Source organism: Rissa tridactyla, chromosome 7, assembly GCF_028500815.1.
Source record: "Rissa tridactyla isolate bRisTri1 chromosome 7, bRisTri1.patW.cur.20221130, whole genome shotgun sequence".
In the NCBI taxonomy this organism is placed as follows: Eukaryota; Metazoa; Chordata; class Aves; order Charadriiformes; family Laridae; genus Rissa; species Rissa tridactyla.
In genome coordinates this window covers 6,434,361-6,459,709 of record NC_071472.1, presented here as the reverse complement: position 1 = coordinate 6,459,709, position 25,349 = coordinate 6,434,361, and the positions used below count along the sequence as shown (strand labels likewise).

The 25,349-nt window shown below is 40.7% G+C and overlaps 1 protein-coding gene across 4 annotated transcripts in view; it reads right to left on the bottom strand.

The window, feature by feature from the left end:
• Positions 1-18,737, bottom strand: part of LOC128912844 (von Willebrand factor D and EGF domain-containing protein-like) — a 186,160-nt gene extending 167,423 nt beyond the window's left edge. For all 4 annotated transcript variants that reach the window (XM_054209491.1, XM_054209493.1, XM_054209490.1 and 1 more), the window contains exon 1: positions 18,421-18,737. In XM_054209491.1, the coding sequence (XP_054065466.1) occupies positions 18,421-18,526 (106 nt within the window). In that variant the 5' untranslated portion in view covers positions 18,527-18,737. The remainder of the gene's footprint in view (positions 1-18,420) is intronic.
• Positions 18,738-25,349: the final 6,612 nt, after the last annotated feature.

Genomic DNA, 25,349 nt, shown 5'->3' with positions numbered 1-25,349 from the left:
CAGCTCATTGTACATCCTCTCTTTGTCCTATATGTGTAGCCTTTTGTCTCCCGTGTCCTTTCGACTTAATTTTAGTTTGCCCTCTACTTTCACCTCCATTACTGTGTTATACACGGGCAGTTGGCTATGTGACTTAATCATATCAGCCTCCTCCTGCTGTTTTACTTCAATCATCTCCAACCTTTCTCCACCGAGCTGACAAAGATACTTTCTCGTGCGCCGTGGAAAACATGATCTAAAACAATATGATAGTGTTAGACTTCTGCGTGCATAATTTCAATAACGTCCCATGTAACCAGTCACCTGGCTGGCTTTTTTTAAATGAAATCGCCCTTGTTATCAGCCTGTTTTCATTCAGTTCTCACAAAAGGATTGCTCACAGCATGAGTCATGCCAGACATTTCAGTACCTCTATCAGGAAGTCAGTAAAGATAATAAAAAGGGGCACATGCGGACAAATCTTTGGAAATACAACATTTAAGAGCAGCGATGCTGCTGATAGCTCTCAGTCATTTTGCAGAACATTAGGGAAAAAAGCAACCAACCCCAAAAAGTAACATTTTGTTCATTAATACTTTTGTCTTGCTCCCCCCCCGTGCTTGCTTGCATCCGTTACGTAACTCTAAAGGTTTCCAACTTTATTTTTCATTTTAACGTCTTCTGCTCTCAGAAATTTCTTCTCAGTAAGAATAACAGAAACCTCAGCAAGGGAAGCAAAGTCACTCATCTAAGCCTGCAAGGTTGGAGATGAGCCTGCTGTCACGGCTCCATGGAGGTAGCGCAGAAAGGTGTTGAGAAATGTGCTCTCCTGCTGCCATGGCCACCCTTAGGTACAAGGGTGAACGCTGCTGCCTCCAGCAGGGAAGGTGCTTTCTGGTCTCAGTCACTTCCCATCCGAATAAGAAAGGGATCGGTACCCCATGCACACAAGTGGACGCTGAGATCATCTGTTGGTTTTTTGCCTACATGTTTCTCTCCTGAAAAGAACATATTTTTGCAAAGTCAATTGGCAATTTCTACATCATTATGAAGCTTTCCTGGCACCGTATCTGCTGATTGATGGCCATGAAAATGCAGCGTATTTCATTTTCTTTTTCTAGACGTGAAGCCAGCTGCTAATGGTTTTCTCAGGGTGAAGCTGGCAGCTGCAGGATCAGGTCTCAAGGCTCTGAAATGTACATTTGCAGGAGAGCCGCCTGGGCTTTTGGCTGTTTCATTACTGGTTATTACTGCTCATAAGAAGTGATCTAAGCAAAACGATTGCTGAGCCTGGCCGTAAATTCTGGGGTTTGAGTTGTGAAACCACAGTCATTAGCATCAGATGGAAGTGATCTCAGTGATCTCAAAATCTTTCTGCAATTAAAACTTCCCTTTCGTCTTTCCAAAAACACATTAATCCCATGATCTAACAGTTGACATTTAGTTAGTTTTATTCATCTGCCTCTTCAAGTCAAATGCAGAAACTAATACATAAGTACTACCCTCTTTATGTTAATTGTGAAAGCTTACTGAAGACCGAAAAAAAGCATGAACGCCAGTGAGTCACTGGGCTGAGTGAGAACAAGGCTGTGGCTCTCTGCAGTCACCAGACAGCAACAAGTAATCTTCTTCTACAGGTCTTGGATAAAATCAGTGTCTAAGTACTTGTTCCTTTCACTCTAGAAAAAGACCATTTGATTCCAATACATTTGTATTTTGCTTGACTTTCCTGTATTTCACACATAACAAGGGACGGGGGACCACTGGCTGCAGGCTTCCAGGCTATGGGATTGCTGTCCTGCTTCTTCAAGGCCCATGCAGCGCTTTTATAAAAAAAGCCCTCTGTGACCATGAAGAATGAGGTAGAACCGAGTCCCTCCTAGACGTGTAGGTGGCATGTTCTTCTGGGAGGCGGAGGAAGGAAAGGCACGTGGGCTTTGGCGGTGCTGCGTGTTACTCACCAGGCTGGCTTTTAAGAAACCAGGATGGCTGCCTTATCTTTCCTAGAGAAAGACAGACTCACCAGGATGCCTGGGAAATAAAAAGGCAGAGCTGTGAAGAGATTCGCCATCCGTTTTGGTAAGCTGCTGTCAGGCGGGAAGCAGGCTGATCTGCATTTGCGTTTACATTTTCAGAGTTTTCACAATGACTTAAATGGGAAAGAGCAAGGCAGAAACGATCGCTTGCGTGGGGATTCCTGAGAACAGCAAGAGAATTTCATAATCACACAAAAATAACGCAAACACAAATTTTGCATTGTTGGCTGCTGTATCCTCAGAGAGGATTGACCTTGGCACACGCTTGAACCATTTTAAACAGGAGAAAGAGCCTCCATGAGCAGAAATACTGTAAATCAGACCCTTCCTTCCAGGTAGGAAAGTCCTGTTTGCTTGATTTCTAATCTATATGATCAACTAAAAGCATTCATAATTGTTAAGAGGCTGAAAAGTGGGCCTAGAGTGTACATCGCTTTCCCCTGTGAGGCTCTGCAGGTCGAATTGTCTCTCATCAGCGTGTGCCACAGAGGCTTTAGATAAGGAACTGGTGAAGAATAGCTGAACAGTGAAAGCTATTATCTCAAAAGACTGATATTTACTGGATTCCTGCTTTTTACCTTTCTAGCTGAGTCACAGAATTTCCTTTGTTGCTGCACATTCGTTTTCCTCCTTTCTCTAACAAATGCTATTGAATTGAGTATGCACACGCCTTACATACTGTTATCTAGAATTATCTCCAAAAAACCCTTTTAAGCCCTGTTCACATACAAATGAGACTTGAATACTTCCAGGGCAGAGCAGTACATTAGCAAGCCTGAGAATGAACAATAGAATTGGGTCAATAAAAGAAGGATATACTATCCGATCACAAGGTGACTGTTTCCACTGTAATGTGAAAAGCTACTTTCAGTGCTGAAAATACAGTAAAGCAACAGTTAAATTAATGCCACTGCATAGACCTCATTTGGATCCCTGCGTACATGTTCAGATTTGTGCAAGCAGAGGGAATGGCTATTAGGATAATCAGGGGAACGAAGAGCTTGCTTTGTAAGTAGAGATTAAAATTAATTTGCTTAGCCTAGCAAAAGGGAGGCTGAGGATGTATGTCGTGTTGCTGATACGTACCTAGGGGGAAGGGAACTCTGCAGCCTAAGGGACAACATTGTTGTGAGAATATCTGCTTTGGGAGCAACATCTATGAACATATTTAGGGTAGAAAATAAGGCATTTCAGCCTACTGAAAGGTAAAGATCTAGGCGTCTCGAGAAATATCTATTTCTAAGATGGATTTGATGCAGCGCTGCCTCTACAGCAAGGGGTCTTGGACTGAGCAAGAACAATGGCAGGGTTCATGGAGGAAGGGCTTTTATAATGTAACTGAAGGAGCTCCGCAAGGTGGCATTCGCCAAATCGTCTTTCAAGTATATCTTCTCAGAACCCAGGTGTGACCAAAACAAGTCCTCCTCTGTGTGGCATGCAAAAGGCCAAAGACACCTCCAACCACGCTGGCTGGACTGACAGCTCCAGCAGACCATCCCCTTTCTCTCATGGATGTAACACCTGAAAAACCTTCCCGAGACTGAAAATGAGTGTGATGCATAGAATTCCCCCCACAGGTTACTTGGGTATATTTGATGAAGGAAAATATCTGCTCCATATTGCTGCAGCTACTGAAGCAGCAAAGCTGGAAGGTCCTGGTTCAGGGGATCAGAGAGCTCTGGAAGTTTTGAAATGCTATCCTTGCCCTCACCCACTGGAAATTTAATTTAATGCTTACAGGCCACACTGTTGTTTATAATATTTCACTTTTTGATAAAAAATTTTTGAAAACTATTATCTATTTTGTTATTTTATCATCAATTATTGAATTATTGTTAGGGGTTTTTTTTTATACATTCGCCATCTCATCATCAATATCCTGGAATATAAAAATGTCTGATTTGTAGATTCTCACTATGCATAAATTAAGCTGGATTTATGAGACTTAAGGTCTGTTCTTCCTCTGTTCTTTGGAGGGCTTTGCGAATGTGCAATGAGAGCTCTTATTTCTTATTATGGAATTTTATTGCCACTGTGTAACTGGGTTAATATAAGAAGTATAAATAGGGATATGCATTTGCCTGTAAGACGTTTTAATATGGAGAAGAGCATCTGAAGTTCAAAAAATATGAACTGAAGTACAGACTGTATATCTTACTCTGTAAATGGGATAGAGAAACCATTTCAAATGCTGAAGAAAGAATGGAGTATGTGGGAATTGTCCCTTAGGAAATATAAAAAAGTCATCGGATTTTTTTAAGCCATCTTGCTCTACTCTGCAACTACATTTTAGCAAACATCCTAAACCGCTGCCGTTGCCACCTCTTACCTGCTTAAAAAGTGAAAGAAAGGACACAGAAAAGCAAGAGAAGCTGGAAAGATCTAACCACCAGGATATTTTGTCTTCCAATAGTTCCTCTTCTTTTTGTTCTACGTGAACTTGGCTGATGTTAGCTGATGTAGACTGAGACCCAGACAATAACCATGTCCTACTTGATACTCCTGAAGTACTCTAAGTGTAGAATACAAGCTAAATCCTGTGTCTGTCTCTCCTGTGCAGGAGCAAAAAAACCCCCTCATTCATCCCTGTGCCATCTTCTCATCCTTTACATACTTCAATGGTATTTTAATAGCATTAAGTCCACAAGGACACAGGCAATGCCCACGGACACAAATGAAGGGAAGGCAGAAGGCTGTTGCCAGCAGATGAGGATGGAGCCAGCACAGCTGTGCCTAAAGAGATAGCAGCTGGAAAGGGCTGAGGTGGCCACCAAAAGGCAGAACAGCTGGAAAATCAAAAAAACAGCTTTTAAAGCAGGCACACACAAACTGGCTTAACGGAGAGAAACAGGTGTCAGGTCTGGAGAGGCGAGATTGCCTCGCAAGAGACCTCACCAGGGGCTGACCCCAGGGAAGGAGCAGTAACGGGAGATGGAAAGGAGAAGGGGGAGTTTGTGCTTCACACAGGTTGGGGCAAACACCTGCCTAGCGGCTCTGCAGCCTTTGGGCTGTAGCAGCAAAAAGCCACGGGGAAGGGGTTTGGCACAATAGACTTTTTTGGGTTTGCTTCAAAGCAGAAAGAACTGCTGGAAACTGGCACGAGGTTGCTGCTACCAAAGGACCACCATCGCTCTCAGTCCTCCCGGGCAGATTTCCTTCTTATGCCGACAACAGGATTTGCTGTGGTTTTCTGTAGGAAAAGGATGAGGCCAAGTTCACAGACAGGCTGACTGTAAAGCTCAATATTTTGGAGCAGGGGTTCATTGCTCTTTGCACGGCGCTGTAGATGGTAATCTTTTATTCCCTTTTTCAGAGTTAAGAGACCCGTTTTCCTTTGGCCCTAAATGTGAGACTGCAGCAGGTATTCTAAACACAATGGGCAATTTATTTAAAAGGTTAAAAATCACACTAGTCTAGAACAAAACTGTGATTTCCCATTGTTCATCACCGCTGTAGCCATCTTTGCTGCTGCGTGGTGTCAGACGCAGAGCTCGTGGGTTATTGCTGTATTATGTTTCTCTGTGAAATTCAGTCAGATTAATGACTTTGGGGTCACTTGAGATTTACATAATTTATATCGATGACTTGCTGTTTAAAAGTGTTTTACAAAATCAGGAAATAAATTGTAGGTTTTATAAAAATATCATAATTAAAAATTGACTTGTACTAACTGCCGGCTTCAGGAGCGCACATGAAGTTCAAGTATGATGGATTGTTTTGCTCAATGAAAGCTATAAAAAACCAAGAGAGACTTATGATGATAAAAAGCATTTTTTTTTTAGGTGGTTACATTATCAATCTTTATATTGAGCCAAATGCTGCTTGCATTTCTTCTGTGCATATTTTATTGACTTCATTATGACCAGTTGTGAAAGGAGAGCAATATTTGTATTACAGTGAAGAAATATTATCACATTCAAAATCAAAACATGCTCTTGAACCAAGTATAAAACTTCAAAAGCCAGAAATCAAATACTTGTTTTAGTTATGTCTTTACTGTGACTTAATCACTCCAGAATATAGCAAGCTGTGATAAATCTTTCTGCTGTAAAAACAGAAGGGAAATTTTCTTGTCTTTCCTCACATTTGCAACCAAAATATTCAGATGGAGAATGTGCTTTTTCCCAATAGTTTGATTGGAGAGAAGCAACGAAAAAATACGCCACAGGAATCTGTGAGATGTAAGGCTGGTCTCAATGTTTTTTTTTAATGAAAATGGGTTTAAGGGCAGCTGTCACGATGCAAAAACGAGCCAAACTGCTCTCTGTATGACTGGTATATTCCCAGTGAAAATCAATGGAGTTGGACAGCACAAACAGCCTTGAATTTAACACGGTATTACAGGGTCCATAACATGAGACCCCTGAGTAAGAAATTAGACACACTCTTCCGTTTTATTTGGTCCCAAAACAAAATTCAACTGTTTGCGTGAGATAGTGAGATGTACAAAAGCACTGCTAAAAATGTAAAGTTCTACTTTGTTCCTACAGTTGGAGATGAAGCAAGAAATGGCCTCCTACCCTTTCCCCCCGGAAGAAGGGTGCAAATGCAAAATGAAAAATGACAAAGCTCCAACTGTCCCCCAGGAAAATACTGAGCAGGAGCTGGAGACTGGAAACAGCACATGTCAGGATGAGGTGGGCTCTGGACAGGGTGGGAGGAAAGAAGTGTCCTGGGGCAATGATGGATGGCACAATGGCACCAAATCATCTTGCTAAAGCTCATCTTGCATTTATTGAGTCAAGAGGAATGAATCAGGTGGACTCTTATTTGTAGGAGAAATACTGTACAATTGCAGAAGCAGGGCAGTGCTCGCTGGAGGCTTGTTCTTCTCAATCCAAACCTTCCCTATAATGCAGAGTGTATGCACAGCAAGGAGCGCTCTCTCATGGTGAAATTACATGTTCAACAAGCTACGCCTTGCAGTCATATAATATAACGGTTGTGCAAACAGGGAGAGAGACATCTTTCTGATGCACCTTCATGAAATGGATTTGAAATAAGTTTTGGTCTGTGTGCCAGATATCAGTGATAATAAAAATGACATTCCACTTAATGGCTACTTTTTCCATAGTTTTGCAGCCCAGTTCTGGTTTGCTTTACTATCTTACCTCAGTGAGGGCCCTCAGAGAAGCCAAAACAGGATGGGATCTGAGAGCATAAGGCAAAAAGAAAAATATGGGAAGATATACATAAAGCTTCTGGATGGTAATCACGTAGCGTAAGTGGTACGTTAAACCCAAGACACCAATTTTAGTCAGTGGCTGTCCTACAAATGCTCTTCTGCTATTTGGTGCTGTCTGTTATTGTCAGCTCGTGTGCTCCTTTGCAGCTTCACTTGGGTTTCAAATGAACAACCGCACGCTGATAAGTTTTCTGGACCCTATCTCCCAGTTCCCCAAATTATGGGCTAGTGGCAAAATCACATTGATAAAATCTTCCAGATGCCTTATCTGAGTTTCAGAAATAAATAACTTGTTGGGTTCACTCTTGAACTCTCTAGCAAAATAGATCACTAGGGGTCACCAGAAAGAAGCAAAACTTTGTATTTAATCTGGAATGCTTATAAACTTATACAGTGTTTTTCAACTAATCTTTTAAAGGGGATAATTTAGTTTTCAAACACCAAGGCAAATTATTTTTCTACAGATGACAGGTATTTCCTACTAATGAAAATGCCATTATAGAAGGTCTGTGTTAAAAAGAGGAAAAAAAAGTCTTGTGTGCAATTTCTTGCTCGCATAATTGCATGCTGATACTGAAAAGACACTGTGATTTGAAATTTTACTCCAAGCTAAAATAAGATGCTGGCTCTTATGGTTTGGTAACTTGTGTTAGAATACTGGGTAATATAGCAGTATGAATTTTAATTTTTCAGCTGGGCTTAAACAAAGCAATAATGATTTGCTTTTGGTAAAAATTCACTGCAATATCTTTAAGTTCATAACTGTAGAAATACAGATTGCAGTTTTTCAGAATTTGTTCCAGCTCTATGCTTGCAAATCTTAGAAAATATATTGCATAAGGTGATGAGAGGTTTATCCAAGGATGCTTGAAAGGACAGCCTGCTCAGGTAGAGAGAATAGTATTTTGGTGTACTTTGGGAGAAAAGAACAAATACGGCATGGGTGGAGTTCAGTGAGGATTTGAGGAAGAATTTGGCTCGGCATTATTTTATTGCTTTTCTATTCATTCTTAGCGCTGAGCAAAGGCAAGGTTTCCCAATGGAAAGCCAGTGGCCAGTTTGACTTTAACGAAAACCGAGAACGAGTCAAGAAGCACCTCATTTACCAAAATACATATATTTCTGTATTTTTCTAGAGGTTTTGATGCCTGTCACGGGAGAGGCCAGGGTCTCGCAGGAGTGTTTGGATGTAGTGAGAGCGGAGATCTGCCTGCGCCCAGCAGAGCTGCATAGTTCATACCCCTGCCAGCGCACATTCATGCACATTCTTCCCTGCTTTGTCTTCTCCTCCTTCAGCCTAGGTAAAACTGACATTGTTTCCCCCTCCCTTCTTGAATGTATATATTTTACAGCTAATGAAAAAGCTGAGGAAATATAACTGTCCCTCGTATTGATTTTGCTTTTATATAGTGCCTTTTCCCCAAATGGACGCCAGAATGCACTCCTAAAATCAAACTACGTAGAACAATAATTTCTACCAGAATGGAAAAACATGGCATCAGCTTAACAGCGCACTTTAGTGCTAGACAACACTTTAGGAAATGAAGGTGGCTTTAAGGAGCTGGAATAATCCTGTGGCCTTGAAGAAGCTATTAGATATGGGGATGGAGCGAGACCCAGCGCAGCCTGTTTCTCCCCCCCTGCAGGCCCTGGATGTGGGGGGAGGCCTCACCGGCCCCTGCTCAAACCCTCTGATATTACAGAATGGGTGTTATCAGGCGTATCTTATAGGCTGAAATATTATTTAAGATATGAGGGCTCTTAAGACGTCAGATTTTAGTTCATGTAACAAATAGCGCAGCAGCCCCCAGCCCTCCATACACGGAATTTACTCAAGTATATTCCCCTTCAGGTGTCTGCGGTGTGTCTCGGGAACCTGCTGCCCCCAGCCCCAGGGCCCTCATCAGAGCTTCCAAAATTAGGGACTCTTTTGCTTTCAGTAAAATTATGATTTTCATAAAGCAAAAATTCGCTTTGTCTTGTTTTCTTTATGCAAAATATGCAGTTCCCTTTTGCCCTCCCTTGTGCATGAAACAATAGGGGATACAGGATCCTCCATGGCTTGCTTTTTGCGGAAAAGAACCTTCGACTAAAAAAACAGTTGAAAATCAGTGTGTTAGAACATGGCTTCATAAGCACAAATGAACATAAATCATTTCTTTCTGCGTTGTTGGGGACTTGTAAACAAGTATCATTACTAATATTAAAATTTACTGCCCCTTTTATTTAGCTTGTTCATTCTTCTAAAAAATGTATGCTTGGGTTAGAGCTGGTCAGGAATTCTAAGTGTTGATTATTCTATATGCTGTTAATGAAACTTTTCATAGAAATGTGCAAGTTTTGTGAAGACCTGTGCTTTTTTTTTTAATCACAGGTTTCATCTTAGCAAAGGAAGCATTTTGAGGCTCAGGCACTTGGGAGTATGTTTTTGACCAAAAACCCCATGTATTGATCAACTGAATGATCAGTCTATCTACCTGTCTAACTCTGTACTGGAATTGCTTTTTTTTTTTTTTTATTTTCTATAAATAGAAAATATACATTACGGCATAGAATGACTGAACCTTCTGTGCATCGCGGTTATTTACACTTTTACAGTAGACAAACACATGGGAGACTGACGCTGAAGCCCTTATTGCAAGATGTATTTAATCACTAATAGAAAGTGAAACAGTTCAAATAAGAGATCTAAAGATATTGTCTCCGGCATAATCAATAGACCAGTTCTGAGGGCACTTGTCTGTGACAGAAGAGATTGATCCAGCTCCTGTATCCTAAAACACAACATCTTTCCTGTCAGAAGTGATTAACAAAATACCAGGCTATCAGTTAGCTGTTTGGGTTTTTCCCAGTTTTGTCTCAGCGGGAAGGTAAATTTTTAATTGTTTTCAATTGGTAAAGCAATCAGACAGAAAAAAAACCCCTTCCTTTGTGGGTCAACAGCAGTAACTCAAGCTGAAGTAGGTTATCTTTGGGAAGTTGTATAGTCTATAAACTGTTACGCAGATAATCACAGTGCAGAGCTGGGCTATAAGAGCGGTGAGACCCTGATGGAAGCAAAAATCCTGCTTAATGGGTGGACTTGTATGATGTATTTTTTGTGACCATCATAATTTTTCTTGCAGCATTTCTACAGCATTGGTTTTAGCGATAATTACATGAAGCAGCGATAACAGCGGTGGCCAAAATGGTATTTCCCCTGCTTATGCACACACGTGGCCATCTGTGCTACCTTTTACGGGATTGCAATGTTTTAGTTTTATAGTCAATTTACCTGCATTGAAAGCAACGTAAGTATGAAGATATGTTAAGGTTGTCAAAGGCATACCAAGATATGTTAAGGTTGCCAAATGCATACCTCATCCACGTGTGCTGACCAGCTGCAAGGGTTTAAATCTGAGAACCTCACTAAAGTGTCTTTCAGAAAGCCTGTGCTTCACTACCAGGGAAGGATTTCTCAGCACGCCTGATTAAGAGAAGCCAGAATAGTTGTCTGCTTCAAGGGTCTTAAAAAAATAAAATCCAATGCCACCCTAAAAAACAGACTTTGGAAGACAGCTTGTTTTCCAGGTAATCATTGTATATACGAGTACTATTCAGCGTCTCTGCTGCCAGCCTTTCTGAGTGGTAAAGCAGCTCCTTCCAGCACAGTTTTTTGACCTTGCGAGTGCTTCTGTGCTGGGGTCCCTGGGAGCTGCGTGGGGCTGACCAGGCACGGCGCGCCAGGTCCCCTCGCATCCCACCGGCACTTAATGAGGATGCTTGGTATTCTCGGGAGGCAATCTGCGAGCTCAGACCTAAGACAGAAGATGAAGCTGTTTTGAAACAGCAGATGAATAATATTGTCAGGAGAGCATTAATGAGAGAAAGTGTCTCCACACCCATGCAAGGAGTATAGGTAATAGCAGACAGAACAAGAAACACGAGCGGATAACAGACATTATGATGCAGCAGGAATAACTGTGGGTGATTTTCATGACTAAATTATGAGTTATTGGGAAAACATGAAAAAGGAAGAAGTAGTGAAGGAATGGGGGTGGGTAGTAGATTCATGATTTATGTCAAAGCTATTTGTATTGCAAGGCAGCAATCATGTCAACAGGAGAAAAAAGTTGTAAAATTCCTCTGGGACATGTACAGCTTGTGCTGGGATCATAGTCTGCAACTTGAATCCAGCTATCCTGAAGTACATCAACACCTTTAAGCCTAATGCCCTTGTGCAAGCACACGCTAGGGACAGGGATTAAGTCAAACTCCAGCCTGCCACATCCGAATCCAAGTGCTTCCACACAGCCGTAGGCTTTGGCTAGGATACCTTGAGGAAGTATCAGATCTTTTCCCCTGTGAGGTGCGTTGCGGTGGGCAGAACTGTACCAGGGCTGTGCTGGGAGGCACAAGGGAGTCCTGCCTGCCACCGTTTCAGGGGATGCTGACCCGTCGGGCAGGTAGGGGGTACCCGCCCGAGTACCCCCATGCAGGGAGCGGAGGATGAACAAAATACATCTTTCCTCCAGATCAGGAATGCTAAAATCTACTCCAGCTTTCCCAGTGTAACTGTTCACAGCGGTTTGTTAGGGATTTCTTTGACAGGATCAATTGCAATAACTAGTCCATGCAAAGGACTGAAAATTACTTGAAACTGGAGGATTCCTATGTTCAACAATTATGAGTGAGACTTGTAGAGGATGTTATAGGAGAAAAGCAATGCCGCGGGAATGTTTTGGGGTGTGGGTGGTTAAGTCCCACTGGCACTTACAAGACTTTCTGTTGGAACAAAAGCCAACTTCTGTGGTGGTTATGGGCTAGTGAAAATAGAAGGATAGCTTTCTTTTACCTTTAATTTTATACTCCTTTATACACAGTCAGAAAATGAAATGTCCACGTATCTCAGAACCTGAAGAATAGAGTTGCAAGTACATTGAGGCAGGAAACAGCTCTCTTTTCATTTTCCTTGTGTTTCTTGCAAAAGAAAAACAAGGAATTAATTAGGTTTCCCCTTGTTTATGTCTTTGTTGCTAACTCTAATCTTAACATCTAATAAAAGAACAGAGCAAATGGCTCTGTGAATTTTTATTTTTTTTTTTTCTCTAGTCCATTAAGAAAAGAACAGAGCTGATGATAAGGTAGCCTGAGTGAATCAAAGTATCTAAGCTGTATTCTTGAGGGAGGCTGAGTCACAGCCAACTAATTTTATAGCATACCCATAGTTGATTATAAAGGAAATAATTGGAGGAAAGGGACAAAGACGACTATTAAAAATAATCTCTGAAAGATGTTTGCAAATCTGCCTGTTCTGGTAGCTGGACCAGATCAACAAATAACATATCTGACTAATGCAGTGAGGTCTAATAATGCTATTTCTAAAGAAATTTTTAATTATTAAGTTATGGGCAACAAAACATTAGCTCAGCTATTAAATTGACTAGTGCCCTGTGGTCTTTATATAGGTCTGTAGAAAATCAATGAGGTAAAATTCTGTGAAAAGTTTGCATGACAGTCAAACATCAGCAAAATACAATTTTAAACTGAGATGAGCAGACATAATAAACCTCCTTTCTGTAAAGGAATGGTCTAGTTCAGGCCCCAAGTCATTCTCCATATTTACCATTAAACTCATTATAGAGCTATAAATTCAGGAACTTTGAGAACCCCCTTGTCTCCGGCTCATCTTCTAGTCATGTTCCGTAGGCTTTTGCCTTCTGAGACAAATTAAACATAACTTTTTAAAAACAAAACTTTTTAAAAAATGAAGAGAACGTAAGACTGCGAGTCTGGAATGGGAAATGTTATGCTTTTTCTGATTAGCATGAGGAGGAGGAAAATTTGGGGTACCCATCAGTTCATGGAAAGTGCAAGAGCTACTGAGCTGATGAGGCATTAGCAAGACACTACCTGTGGGACCATTTACTGAAGCTGTCAACACACAAAGCTGTCAGGGGACAGTTGAGTTGTAAAGTGCTCCAGCTACCACAGGAGATGCATTACATTATTGTGGTACGCAGACAAATTGCTATCCAGCTCGTGGAAGCTGCTTTGTGAACAAAATAGGGGAATAAGATAAACTTGCTCTCAATCGATGAATTAATATAAAACCAGCAAAGGGAGCAGAGCAGACTACTACAATCCCTCAACTATATTAGGCAATCAATTTTTTCCCTTTCAATATGTAGAATATTCCCTTGCGGCTCCCCGTGGATGCCATGCAGTGTGAACACAGCAATCAAAGTAATAGACGTCGGAATAATCAAAAAATAATATGTGTCAGAAAGAAGCAAATGAGTACATACGTTCATTAAGTAAATCTCCTAAGAGCTTAACACACAAACCTCTTTCCCGAAAAGCTGTACAAACAATTACATGCACTAACACGTGGTTTTACTGATGTTTCAAAGTCAGATGAAAAATATTCTTCAAACTAATCCACCTTTTTTCAGATTTCACCATAAATAATCACTACTTTGGGCAAAACATGTAGTGTACCTGCCACAATGAAATTAATAAAGGTCATAACTGAAGGTAAAATACACTACTTTGAAGAAAACTTAATAATCGTTAAACAAGCCATATATGCTGCCAACCCAGCATTAAACACAATATACATTTTTGTAGTGGATTGGGCATCAGCAATGTCCAACACTAGACCTCCATCTGTGAGGTGACAAGAAAGACACTTACTCCAGGAAGAAAGTAGCCAAAAAGTCAGAACAAACCTACAAATGTCCAAGACAACAAATCTGCAGACAAAATCAGACGAACCAGTAATATGTCTGCCTTGAGAACTTTTCCCAACAAACTGTTCAAAGCAGTACCGTCCAAACCCAGTTAAAATACACAAAATGGTACTTACAATATTTTCGGCCTTTTGAAGCAGCAAGTCTGGTTCACAAAAACATTGTAGGGAATATATTGTAATGAAAGAGCTATTTCCAAAGCCAGAAATGCTTTATTAGTCTACAGAAGTGGTCTAGTGCAGGAAAGACTTTGTCTTCTTTTCTTCAACTGTATTTGCATTATAAAGTAGATATTGGATTTTGGAAGTAGTTGGTTCCTTTTCTGACTGAAATCAAAGGGGACTTGAGTGAAATTTCAAGTTTCAGTTTTCTAAAATATGTTAAGTAGTCTAAAACCTACCAGCAATACCTTGTGTCCCCTTGAGTTTGTGTGTGTTGGCATTTGACTCCAGAGTTTACAAGGAAGATGGAGAAAGGTTCAGCATTTTTATAACCCTCCTATTTACTATATTGGCTTTCGTTTCAGTTATGAGTTGTGCTGCTGTTCACGGGGCTGGGTTGTGACTCATGAGGCCTTGGTACAGATCTCAGCTCCACCAAAGGATTGTCTGCACGACCTTGAGCCACTTCACGTCTCCATGCCATCTGTAAAACAGAATGATGATGCTTCCTCTCCACAGCAATTTATCTTGTCAATTTGGGAGCAAACACTGATTTGTCTTGACTACTTGCAGCTCCTATCGATTGCAAAGTTAGATGTATACAATACTTCTTTGGATTTGGCATTTGGAGACAAAATAACTTTGAGGAACTGGACCATTAAAGCAAACATTTTGGCCCTGAATGTCCTATACTGTTATGAACAGCGTCTAATAAAATGTTCCTCAATTTTAGTACAGCATGGAGTAATAAATAGTTGTTAAGGAATTTAAAAAGTGTACACATTTGGCAGGTCAATGGGAAATAGGCAAATCCTTGAGAGCTGCAGTAGAGAGGCAGCTCTTTAACACCAAACGTGTTTTGTAAGCCTGTATAACTTTGAAAACAACTATTAACTTTCATCAGAAGATTGGAAGACAAATGCATGAACTAAAACTTATTCCCCTGGTGAATTTCAAAGTCCTAAAATCCAGTGACATCCTGATGCTGCTCAGGAGAGCCACGAACACATTCACTGTAAGGTGAAAGAGGTTCTCTCACCCCCAGGCTGCCCAATTTTGCTTTCCTTACAAAAGAACTATTCCTGCAGTAAGGATAACCCTGTTGTCTTTCAGATAAAAAGGAGAGGAACAAAAAAGTTATCAGCAAACAGAAATCATCGTACAACCCCTGCTACCGGCTTCGCTTTGACCGCACATAATCAGATAAGGTCAGATTTCACTCTTAGTTCAAACAACACAAACTGGATTAACTGCAGACAATGAGGCCGATGGGGTTACTTGGTGTTGACGAAAACTTAAATAAGGGGGAAATAAAATATTAACCTGTAAACAGCTTTTGATAATTAAAAATAATAATGGGAGAGAAACATGCCATAAAGGTTGATCCTCTCCCTTTGGCGGTTGTTACTGCTCTATTTGCCATAGCCAGGGAGTCTTGGGTTTATTTCTGCAGGAAAGCATTCAGCAGGGTATTTTTTTGTTTGCACGGTGCTATAAATGCCTGTTGCACTTTCCTCAGAGTGAAGACACGGAGCCAGAATAACCCCAGTGTAATTTCTAATGTTATGGGAATGTCCCATGTCACTCGTGGCCCAAGAGCTTGGTCCCTGCAAGCTGTTTCCAGACCAGACACCCTGGGGCTTCCCTGGGGGTGTCTGCACCCCTCCTGTGCTCGGCGACCCAGAGGGTGGCAGGAGCTCTGGGCCTCCAGGGGGTTTGCTGAGGACCAGGGTGGCACATTTGAGGTCTGACCAAGGGACGGGAGGGTTTGTCATCTGCAGTAGGGACATGAAGCAGGTGGGAAAGCTCCTGAATAGTTTGAATTATTTCTTTTGAAATACTCATGGAAAAATGTTTTCTCAGCTCCAGTAGATTTTTGCTTAAAGCATGGGAAGTCCATGGCACTCCTATTTTATAGCAGAAGCTCACAAGTGAGATCATGGGTTGCTCGTGGGCAGTACACAAAGCAGACTACGTACTCTGATTTTCATTTCATTCTTCTAGTGAAAGCAAGACCAGGGTTTATAAAATTGCAAGACATACTGAAAAATTTTTGCCATGACAGGCTATTCTCATTTACTTTCTTAAATCAAATCAGACTATACCCATCGTTTGAGAATGCACCATCTTTTCCCAATGGCTGTAGGCACATAGCCTTCCCTCACACCATCCTCTTTCTTCTCCTCATTCTTCATCTCAGGATATGCTGGAATTTTTTTTTATGTGTTTCAGAGTTGAGGAAAATCCATAAGAGAGAACTTGCAAACAATTAATTGTGTCTAATTTTACTGTATATGTAACACCTTGTAGTGAAGCTCCAGTGGATTTCGTGACCTTCAAGTGCCTTTGCAGGAAGCTCGTATCCAAACTAAAACCATTTTCAATGTATGTTATGAAAAGGCTCCAGAGGGGATGGGGAGCAATTCCATCTTGATGGTGGTGTTACAAGCAACTACCTATTTAAAGGTAAATACTTTTGTCTAAAATACCTCTGTAAAAAAAAAAAAAAAAGGAATCTGTTGTCTTTTTCTTTTGATTGGCTTATTTACAGAATTTCATCTGAGAAAAGTCTGACGGGCTCTGGGTTGTGTCAGCCCTCCCACACTTATGACTCACTGAGTTGCTTTTGTCCCTGATGCTTTGCTTAATCTTCTACCAGAGGGCAGCTACGGACCTTTTTGGTAACCCTTTCATATTTCTCAGTCATAGGAAATGATGTAAAAACCCCAAATAATGAGAATATCCCCCATCTCTGGGAGCTTCATTCCCTGAAATAGATTGCAGAAGATGATAAAGTTCTTCCTTGGTCTTTAAAGGACTTTTTCATCTTCTCCCTCTTAACAAGGCATCTGCAAAGAGCTGTTTGGTCTGACATTCCTTATGCACAGCTAAATTCTTGTGGGATTAGTAGGTTTGTTATACTCGGAGTAGAAACGTAAACAGCATATGGTTCTGTTAATATCCTTATAGTGTCACAACACAATCTGTCAGAATGTAAACTTTTTTGAGCAGTGTCATTTACTTTGGGTTCACACTATGAAAAAAACCAAACCAGCAAGTCTTAAGAATCCTTCCGCATCACCTGAGAGACAGCAAGCTATTTCTTAATTCTTGTTTTGCGTTCCCAGTATAATCAGTATGTCTATACATATTACCTTCAGTAACAAAAATACAGTGGAAAATACAGTTACTTAGTTACTAGGAGTTAAAAGGTCATTTCCCCTTGATGAAAAGCTTGTTCTATCAGATAAGTAGCTGCTACACTCCATAAAACTGGCAACCCTTCAAAAGGTTTCAGAAATTAAAGGCATTGTTTGAAGATAAAGGCGATAAGGTCATTTGCCTTGTGTTTAGTCCTGCAAACCTTTCTGGGTGACCCTTTGATATTCAAATGAAGAGTGCTTTAAATTGTTTTATCTTCATAGAGCTAATGAGTGCTGGCTGACAATCACTTTTGAGACTCGTTGAAACTTCACTGGAATTAAATTTTGTAAAATATTGCAACATATTCCCATTAAGGGGAGTGCCACCACGGAATTTGCCAAAGCTCTCTCCATAATCACTCTTAGCACTATGCTCTGGTCCTACTGCTTTTCTCAGTTTTGGTTGTTTTTTTTTTATTAACTCTGTTTTTGCTATTTGAATAATGTCTAACATGATTTTCAATGCATTCCTGCAGTAGATTAACCAAGCTGCATAAACAAGCTACATATGTAAATCTATGTCCTCCTCGAACTCCGTGCTGGAGTGAAACAAGCCTTGCATTTAATGTGCTCAATAGTAGAAAAATTACTCATGAACTTTTTATTGCCAAAGACTGTATAGCTGTGTATTATTATATGTGTAATTAACTAATCTCTAACATTGCTCTGATATATGGTGTATATACTTCTTTCCTTAGAGAAATAGATTCTTATTTTAGAGCTTTCTCTTTTTTTTATGGTTCATTTCATATATTCCATTTATGGGAAAATGTTATGAATATTCTTTAAATCACTTGATTTTTTTTCTAGTAGGAAGTAAGAATCTTCAGAGGTTTGTAATTTCTTTATTTAAAAATAAAAGAGAATAAAAAGAAAGTCAAAGTCCTCTAATGTACGATAAACGTTTTGTGCTGTAAGCAGCTTGCACTGTGACCTTCTTCATTACCTTAGAAGTTGTTTATTTTCACCTTACTTCCTTTCTATTTTGGAGACGCTAATAATAGCCCTCTATCACTCTAACCCACATTAAAAAGTAAATGTAAACAAGATCATCTCAGTTTTAAATATACATGAACTCTATGCCCCAAATGACTATCAAATAATTAAAAAGTACAAAATCCTTACCTAATGGAGCTGACTCAGTGCTAATGGCCAACAAGGGAATCCAACAGAGGTAGGCAACAAGTTGGAGATGCTGATGGAAAGGAAAGGGCTGCTGCATATTGTCCATATTTATCCACGCATCTGCAGTTGCTTAGAAGTTAACTTTTGAAGTACTAAACTTTGCAGGAAAAGCCACCAGCCTGCCTGCCTGTTTCAATTTTTTTTTTTTTTTTTTTTTTTTTTTTTGCTTTCTTTCGTTCTTTTCAATCCGCTTTCTTGGAGAGGGCTTAATGTGTCATTAATCCCAGAATTTCCAAGAGGGAAACCCTCCAACTAGACACAAACCCCACTCACCCACCCACCCACCCGCAAGCCGATGAGAGGAGAGCATGTGTCCCTGCAGCTGCTCTGGCTGCAGCTGCTCTGATTTACACACCGGGTAAAACACCCGCGCGCGCCGGGGGTGAGAACAGCATGGACCGGCCGGGTCGGTGGTAGGAGGTGATCCTGGAGAAGAAATTCGGGTTGTAAACTAAACGTGCCGGCTCGTGAGGATTTTAAAGCGAACCACCCTAACTTCAGGTTATCGCAGTCACGTCTGACATCGTGTTTATACGACAGGGGTTTAAAAAATGTTAAAATATAAGCTTGCAAATAGTTTGGTTTGCGCCTCAGGTTGCTGGAGGTTACATTTATGCAAAACTGTTAGAGAAGTCTGTGCAGCGCAAACAGCAATGCTGAAGGTTTGTGTCTTGGGTCGATGTATCATTGTCTGGTATTTTAGAGAATAGCCCTTTGCCGCTGAAATAAAGCGCCGGCAGCATTTGCTCTGCCAGCCCCTCCTGAAAAACGAGATGTACGTTTCAGAAGGTCGGCTCACCAGCAATAATAACAGAAATAGAAGCGAACGGCAGCGAAAGAATTCAATCACTCATCTTGCTCAATCACATTTTTCTGAAGTTTTGTCTCATGGAAAGTGCCCTACTGCTACCGCATGGGTCCTTCGTGCTACTTCTGGTCAGTGTGAACAATGTTTGTTGTGTGACAATGCATATTGCCAGCTTAATGCAAAATATGAAGAATTTGCTACTAAATCACATGCTGTACTCTGACATTGATGGCATTTTATTTAGAAAATATTGTATCCCCCCCCGCTGTTCATGTTTTCCACACCTGCCAGTACTTCTTCCCCTTGACTTGTCAAGGAAGTTTGATTATTTTGCGCCTGCTTTTTTAAGTGAGGATATTGTGAATTATCTGATGACAGAGTAATACACAAGCCTGTAAACATTCCACGTAAATCACTGTGAGGAGCATTTCATCTAAAAGCATAAACAAAGCCATTAAAAATATTTCGCACTACAGCCAAAGAGTTTCAAATATTGTTCATTTGGCTTAACTGCGTCCCTTGGGGCGTTTTACCACTGCATTCCTTGAGGGAAATATAGGTTATTTAAGAAGAAACTTCTAAAACTTTTTTCTTAATTATGATTTTGGATTTTGACGTTGCAAAATGGCTGCTTTTAACAGTCTCATTGGATTGGCTATCTCATAGGCCTGATTTCTAGCCCTTTGGGAGGCTTTGTGAGTCTCTCCTTTGATTTTACTGACGTTTGGATTATATCCCTTCAAGCTTATTAAGACTCCAAGCCAATATTTCTGATTTGTTTTTTCTCTAAGAGATCTCCATCCATTTCTTGAGTACAAATGTGTGACAAATGACAAAATTCCATTTTATTTTAAACAGGACACAACTTCTACCTTTACACGGCTTTTTCAGTTAATGCTTGAATTTATTTGTGGCAGTTTCTGCACACTGATAGGGGCCCGATCTTCTTTGTGTCTAAGTTTTGGCCTAAAAAGCATAGCTCTAATGTTTAAATTTTAACCTGAAAAAGACTGAAACCTGTTGTGGATTGAGATTTGTCCTTGCCAAAATATTGGCAACCATAACCAATTTACAACAAAGTAAGAGAGCTTTTCACAGACAACCCAACTTTTGTTGGTCTTTGGGATACAGGATACAAAAGTAACCAGGCAAAAAAGTGTAAGTATTCAGGGCAACAGAAGAGAAGGGTCAGTTTTGCAGTCTCGCTTATCCCCTCACCTGTTGTCCTCCTAAGAAGGTTTTAATCAAGGCAGCCTTTTCAGGTCGTTCCTACTGGTAAAGATGAAATGAAGCTTCCCGTTGCCTCAGTCAAGGAGTTTCCCTGGGTTGGATATGGCTCCCTTCAATCTGGGAGGACAAACAGCTCTCGGTCACACAATGAGGTACAAATATTCCCCATTTCCCATTACCCCAGCCCAAGACAAGAACTTAGAGAATTCAGAAAAATAGCAAACAACACCTTCTCCTTCCCCCAAAAAATTAATCAAAAAATCATGGGAAACTAAGGCCATGGAGAACCTATATAAAAGTATTGCAAAATACTCTCACAGTGTCTACGCCATTAACCTCAGTAAGAGGAGAAACTGAAACTCCCCAGAAAGTTGGTGTAGTCAAGTGTGGGTGACGAAGACTTGAAACAATTAGCTTCACCGTCTGTACAAAAAGACAATGGAACTCTGAAGGCCTGACACCAGTCTGTCTTGTGTTAAATTAATTTTCCATGGCAGGGGTGGATACGGGGAGTTAAAACAAGCCAAAAGTTACAGCTGGAAGCTGGCAGCAGCATTTCAGACTTGGCCAAAAATTGTTTGATGGATACGCGTGTTAGGTATTCAGATCTCTTCGCTTTAAAAGAAGGAGACAGTGTTTGCCTCACTGAGTTTCTGCAGTGCCTGGGATGGGCTGGAGGAGCTGGGCTGACCCGGGGCAGAGAGGACTGGGCAGCCCAGGGGGACGTAGCAGAAGGGAGAGGAAGGCTGTGGGAAGAGTATTAAGAACAACAATCTCTGCTTTTTACTTCAGATGCAGAACGAAACCTCAAGGTGGAACTGAATGATAACACAATGATAAAAATGCAAATACCTTGAAGGCCTCCAAAGATGTGGCTTTTTGACACTTTGTTTCAAGTATGAAATACTCAGGCTCCTGAGTCAGTGTAAGAGATTTAAGAGTTGCATGCAGAAATCCTGGGAAATAGTGAAGTTTTGAGGGATGAATACCATCACTCAGGTACCTTCTGAAGGTCACGTGGAAGTATCCGTCTACCTGGATCCCCCAGGAAGGAGAAGAGAGGGTAATACCATGTTCCTCTTCTCAAAAATTGAGTGTGGCTAGCACTTTCCTTTTGCACTTGAGCCAGCGGACAGTCACACCGTCCTTTTAAGCACAGACACACTCATTAGAAACGGATCTAAAAATGACAGTCTAGGTTTATTTCCTTCTGCTTTCTATAAGGAATACCCTCACTGTGAGGCGGTCCCCTGGGGTGGCTTTCAAGGCATAGAAGAGATTTGTTATTCATGGGTGACAAAGAGAGCATGACCCTGCCTGTACACACACTTTCCTGGTAGGACAGAGCCCTTCAGAGGGAAAAGTCTTCATTAAATAGTATAAATATTTTTTTTTTGAGCCTGAATTTACACATACATGTGCCAAAACCCTCCTCTCTGCATTTTTGTTTCCTTGTTCTATCCGATCGAAAATACCTGCCAAGTCCAGTGACAAGGAACAAACTTGCTGTGCTCCCAGGGCAATCCCTTCTCTGTTGATACGGGCTGTGTCCATCGACTCTTGCAATCCTTTCTGCAGTTTCAGAGCAGGTGGAAAGGTTGGAATAATGGATTTTAACTGAGTTCCAGCAGCCTCCAGCAAGTGACCCCTGCAAAGGATTTTCCTAAGAGAGTTGAGAAGGGATTGAGCCTGGGATTCTCTCTCTCTGCTGTTGGGTCATATTTCTTTTAGTCATCTCTATCCGTATACTTTAGAGAAATGCCAAGCACACTTATTATAACCAAGGTACAGTATTCGCACACCTCGTTAGCCCAAACAACTACTCTTTGTCTCACCATTCTTATTTCAGGACTGCACAGGTGAGTGACATTACATGGGAAGAACTTCATCTCAGTTTATGCCTAGTTTGGGGAAATAAACAGCGGTTGCACAGTGATTAGAGCTTGTGTTTTCCTCTGCCTTGTGTTCTAGTGTATAGAACACAACATTCCTGGTTCTTCGGAAAATAATACAAGTAGTACGTGTAATTAACAGGACCGAGCTCTTCATTTAAGTGAGGACTAATAGTGATTTTTAGGGTAATAATTCATTATACAAAAGAATACCCCCTTTGCACAGCTCCAGGAGTATAGAGAGCGATTTGTACATTCGATCATTTGGTGTGTTTATCTTTCAGCTTCTAATTCCCTTGTGGGAGAACCCTGATGGCTTCCAGTGCATCGCTCCTCATTAGCCAGTGGGCCAAACTATAGGGGTTCAAACTCTGAAGCAGAGATAAACTGAAGAAACCTATTCATTATCTCCAGTTTTTTTAAGGATGCACAAAGCATGAGCACTTGGGCTCTGAGACAGCACAAGTACACCTATTAGACGAAATTAAATCGGTTCCTTGTAGCTGCGTTGCCCCTTGCCGTGGATCAAAGTTGGAAGTGATCCCTGACCCGACACGGTGCACCCACAGCTCTGGGTGTGCAGGAGGATGAACCTCTGTTTTGCTCTCTTCGCTGTTTTGCCACATGAGTTGCTCTGGCCATCTGAACTTTAGCTGGGCGCAGCGTGCCCTTATTAAATTTGCAGCGTGCACCATCAGCGCCCTTCTCGGATGGACACCTCTGCCAGGGCCGGTGGGCTGCACGTGGGCCCAGCACCCTGTGAACTGGTGCGTGCTGGAGCACAGTCATGACGGAGGCGTGCGTTTTTCACACGAGTTCCTTACTTTATTGGAAAACAGCAAACTATTACAGAGATGTCGATATAAACCACATCTGCAATTCACCTCTGCTCCAGAGTGCCCTAAGACACATCTAAGAGAAGGGTTGCTGTTTCTTAGCAGCTCAAAACCAAAAATAGCTTTTCTATGTGAAGAGATCGGCAATTAGCAAATACTAATAAGAAGAGGACACCCATGTCCAAACTGTGTATATCAGAACTGGCTGGGAATTTCTCATCAGAATCCATTTTCAGAAAATTATATGGTTTCCACAAAATCAGTGGGAAGAAGATAAATTTTTTAGAAATCTTTTTTGTTCTTGGATCAGCTCAGTATTTCTTTCATTTTTTGTGAGCTGCTCTGGTGCCTGATGGGTCACGGTCCTGTCTTCCACAAGGAACTTCTTCAGCTTCTGCAAATATCATTCATTGTGCAACTTAGGTGAAAGGGATTACTTGATTGAAAAAAACCTACATTTTGATATTTTTTTCTGCAAAATTAGTATTAATAAGTATGGAAATATCACTCTCACGGAGTGGAAATTCTCAAAACACTCTTACATGAGTGGATTAGTCCAATAACACAAGATACAGTAGGGAAAAGGAATTGGACTTTGTCTGAAAAACTTCTTTACCTGTTCTCCCTAAGTCTTGACTTATCTTGACTGGGTAGTAAAAAGAAAGAGTAAGAAAAACAGCTACTCATAGCCTTGATTATGGATAGATAACACCAATACAAAAATCACTATTACTCAAAAAAATTGCAGACCGAATTTTCTCATTCAGTGAACTTTCCATTTAGGAAATGGTTTCTTTTGAAATGACAGCAGAAAGGCCTTTCACAGGAGATTTTCATCAGTATTAGCAGTGGAAAGGCATGAAGTGGAAAGGTGTTGCTCCTACCTTGAACCATTTCATTCAGCCTTTTTCTGGAACTTTTCCTTTTGAAGAAATCAAAATCAAAATCATAAAGGGCAACCAGTGCAGTGCCAATCTCCCCCCAGATCCTCCAGCCAGGAGTAATAATGAGAATCAGAGCAGAACCACCAGGTTTAATAACAAAAGGTGGGAATGTGGCTTGTGTTAAAAACAGCATAAAACTGGCATTAAAACTGACTCTTCATATATATTTGTCATCTCTTCTTTCATCCTTCTTTTCCATCTTGGCCATTACGATTTGATCTTGTAAGACAGTCTGTGTAAGCAGATGTTGTGTTCAAAGAAAGCTTCTCTTGACCTGGTGGTCGCTTCTACTTCTTCAACACAGATGTTGCCTCTTCAAGGCTTTTAGACTGCTGAATGAGCAGGGGATGCTAGGAGTAAATAAAGAAAACCACCATAGCTGTACCGAAAATACAATATAAATGGTATCAAAACGTAAAATATGGCTAACTAGTGGATGAATGAAAACAAGTGGCAGAGGAAAGGGAGTGTTACAGCGTAGATGACTCCCCTAATTTAATTCAATTGCCTTTCTACATTCATTTCAAGAAAGAAAAATATTGCAAATATTATTTCTTTTCAGAGATGATAGGTTAATCTAAGTATTAATGAGGATATTCTTCACTATCAGATTAACTATTAAGATTAGCCTTAAGAGACAGGCATCCCAGCAGTTTTAATAAGGACAGTTAGATTCCTCCATAGGAGGCTCCCCATCGTGTATAGTTTTCAGGTCTCTGAGAAATCTCCTGGAGAAACCTCACTGCATCACTGTAGAGGAAACCAAGGCATATCAGCCTACTTTTAAAATTCCCCCTCTTCTTCCTGCCATCAGTATCATACACAAATAGGAAAGGAGTTTTAACAATTTTGTTAAAACATTTGCAATGGCACAAATAAGAATTTTATTTCAAGCTCCCAGTAACATGTTTCACTCTATAACCTTATCACAGAGTAGGTTGCTTTGGAAAAGACAAAGATTTATTCTGAAAGATTTTTCTTTCATCTCTTTATAGTTCTGTTGATGATTTTAAATGTTTGTGCTGTTGGTACTTACATACAGTAAATGATAGATGATATATTACCACAACAAATACATGAAGCTGAATTGCTTTTTTTTAGTGAATTTAGTGAATTTACTGCCTTGAAAGGTAACAGATTGATAGTACTAGTGAATTAA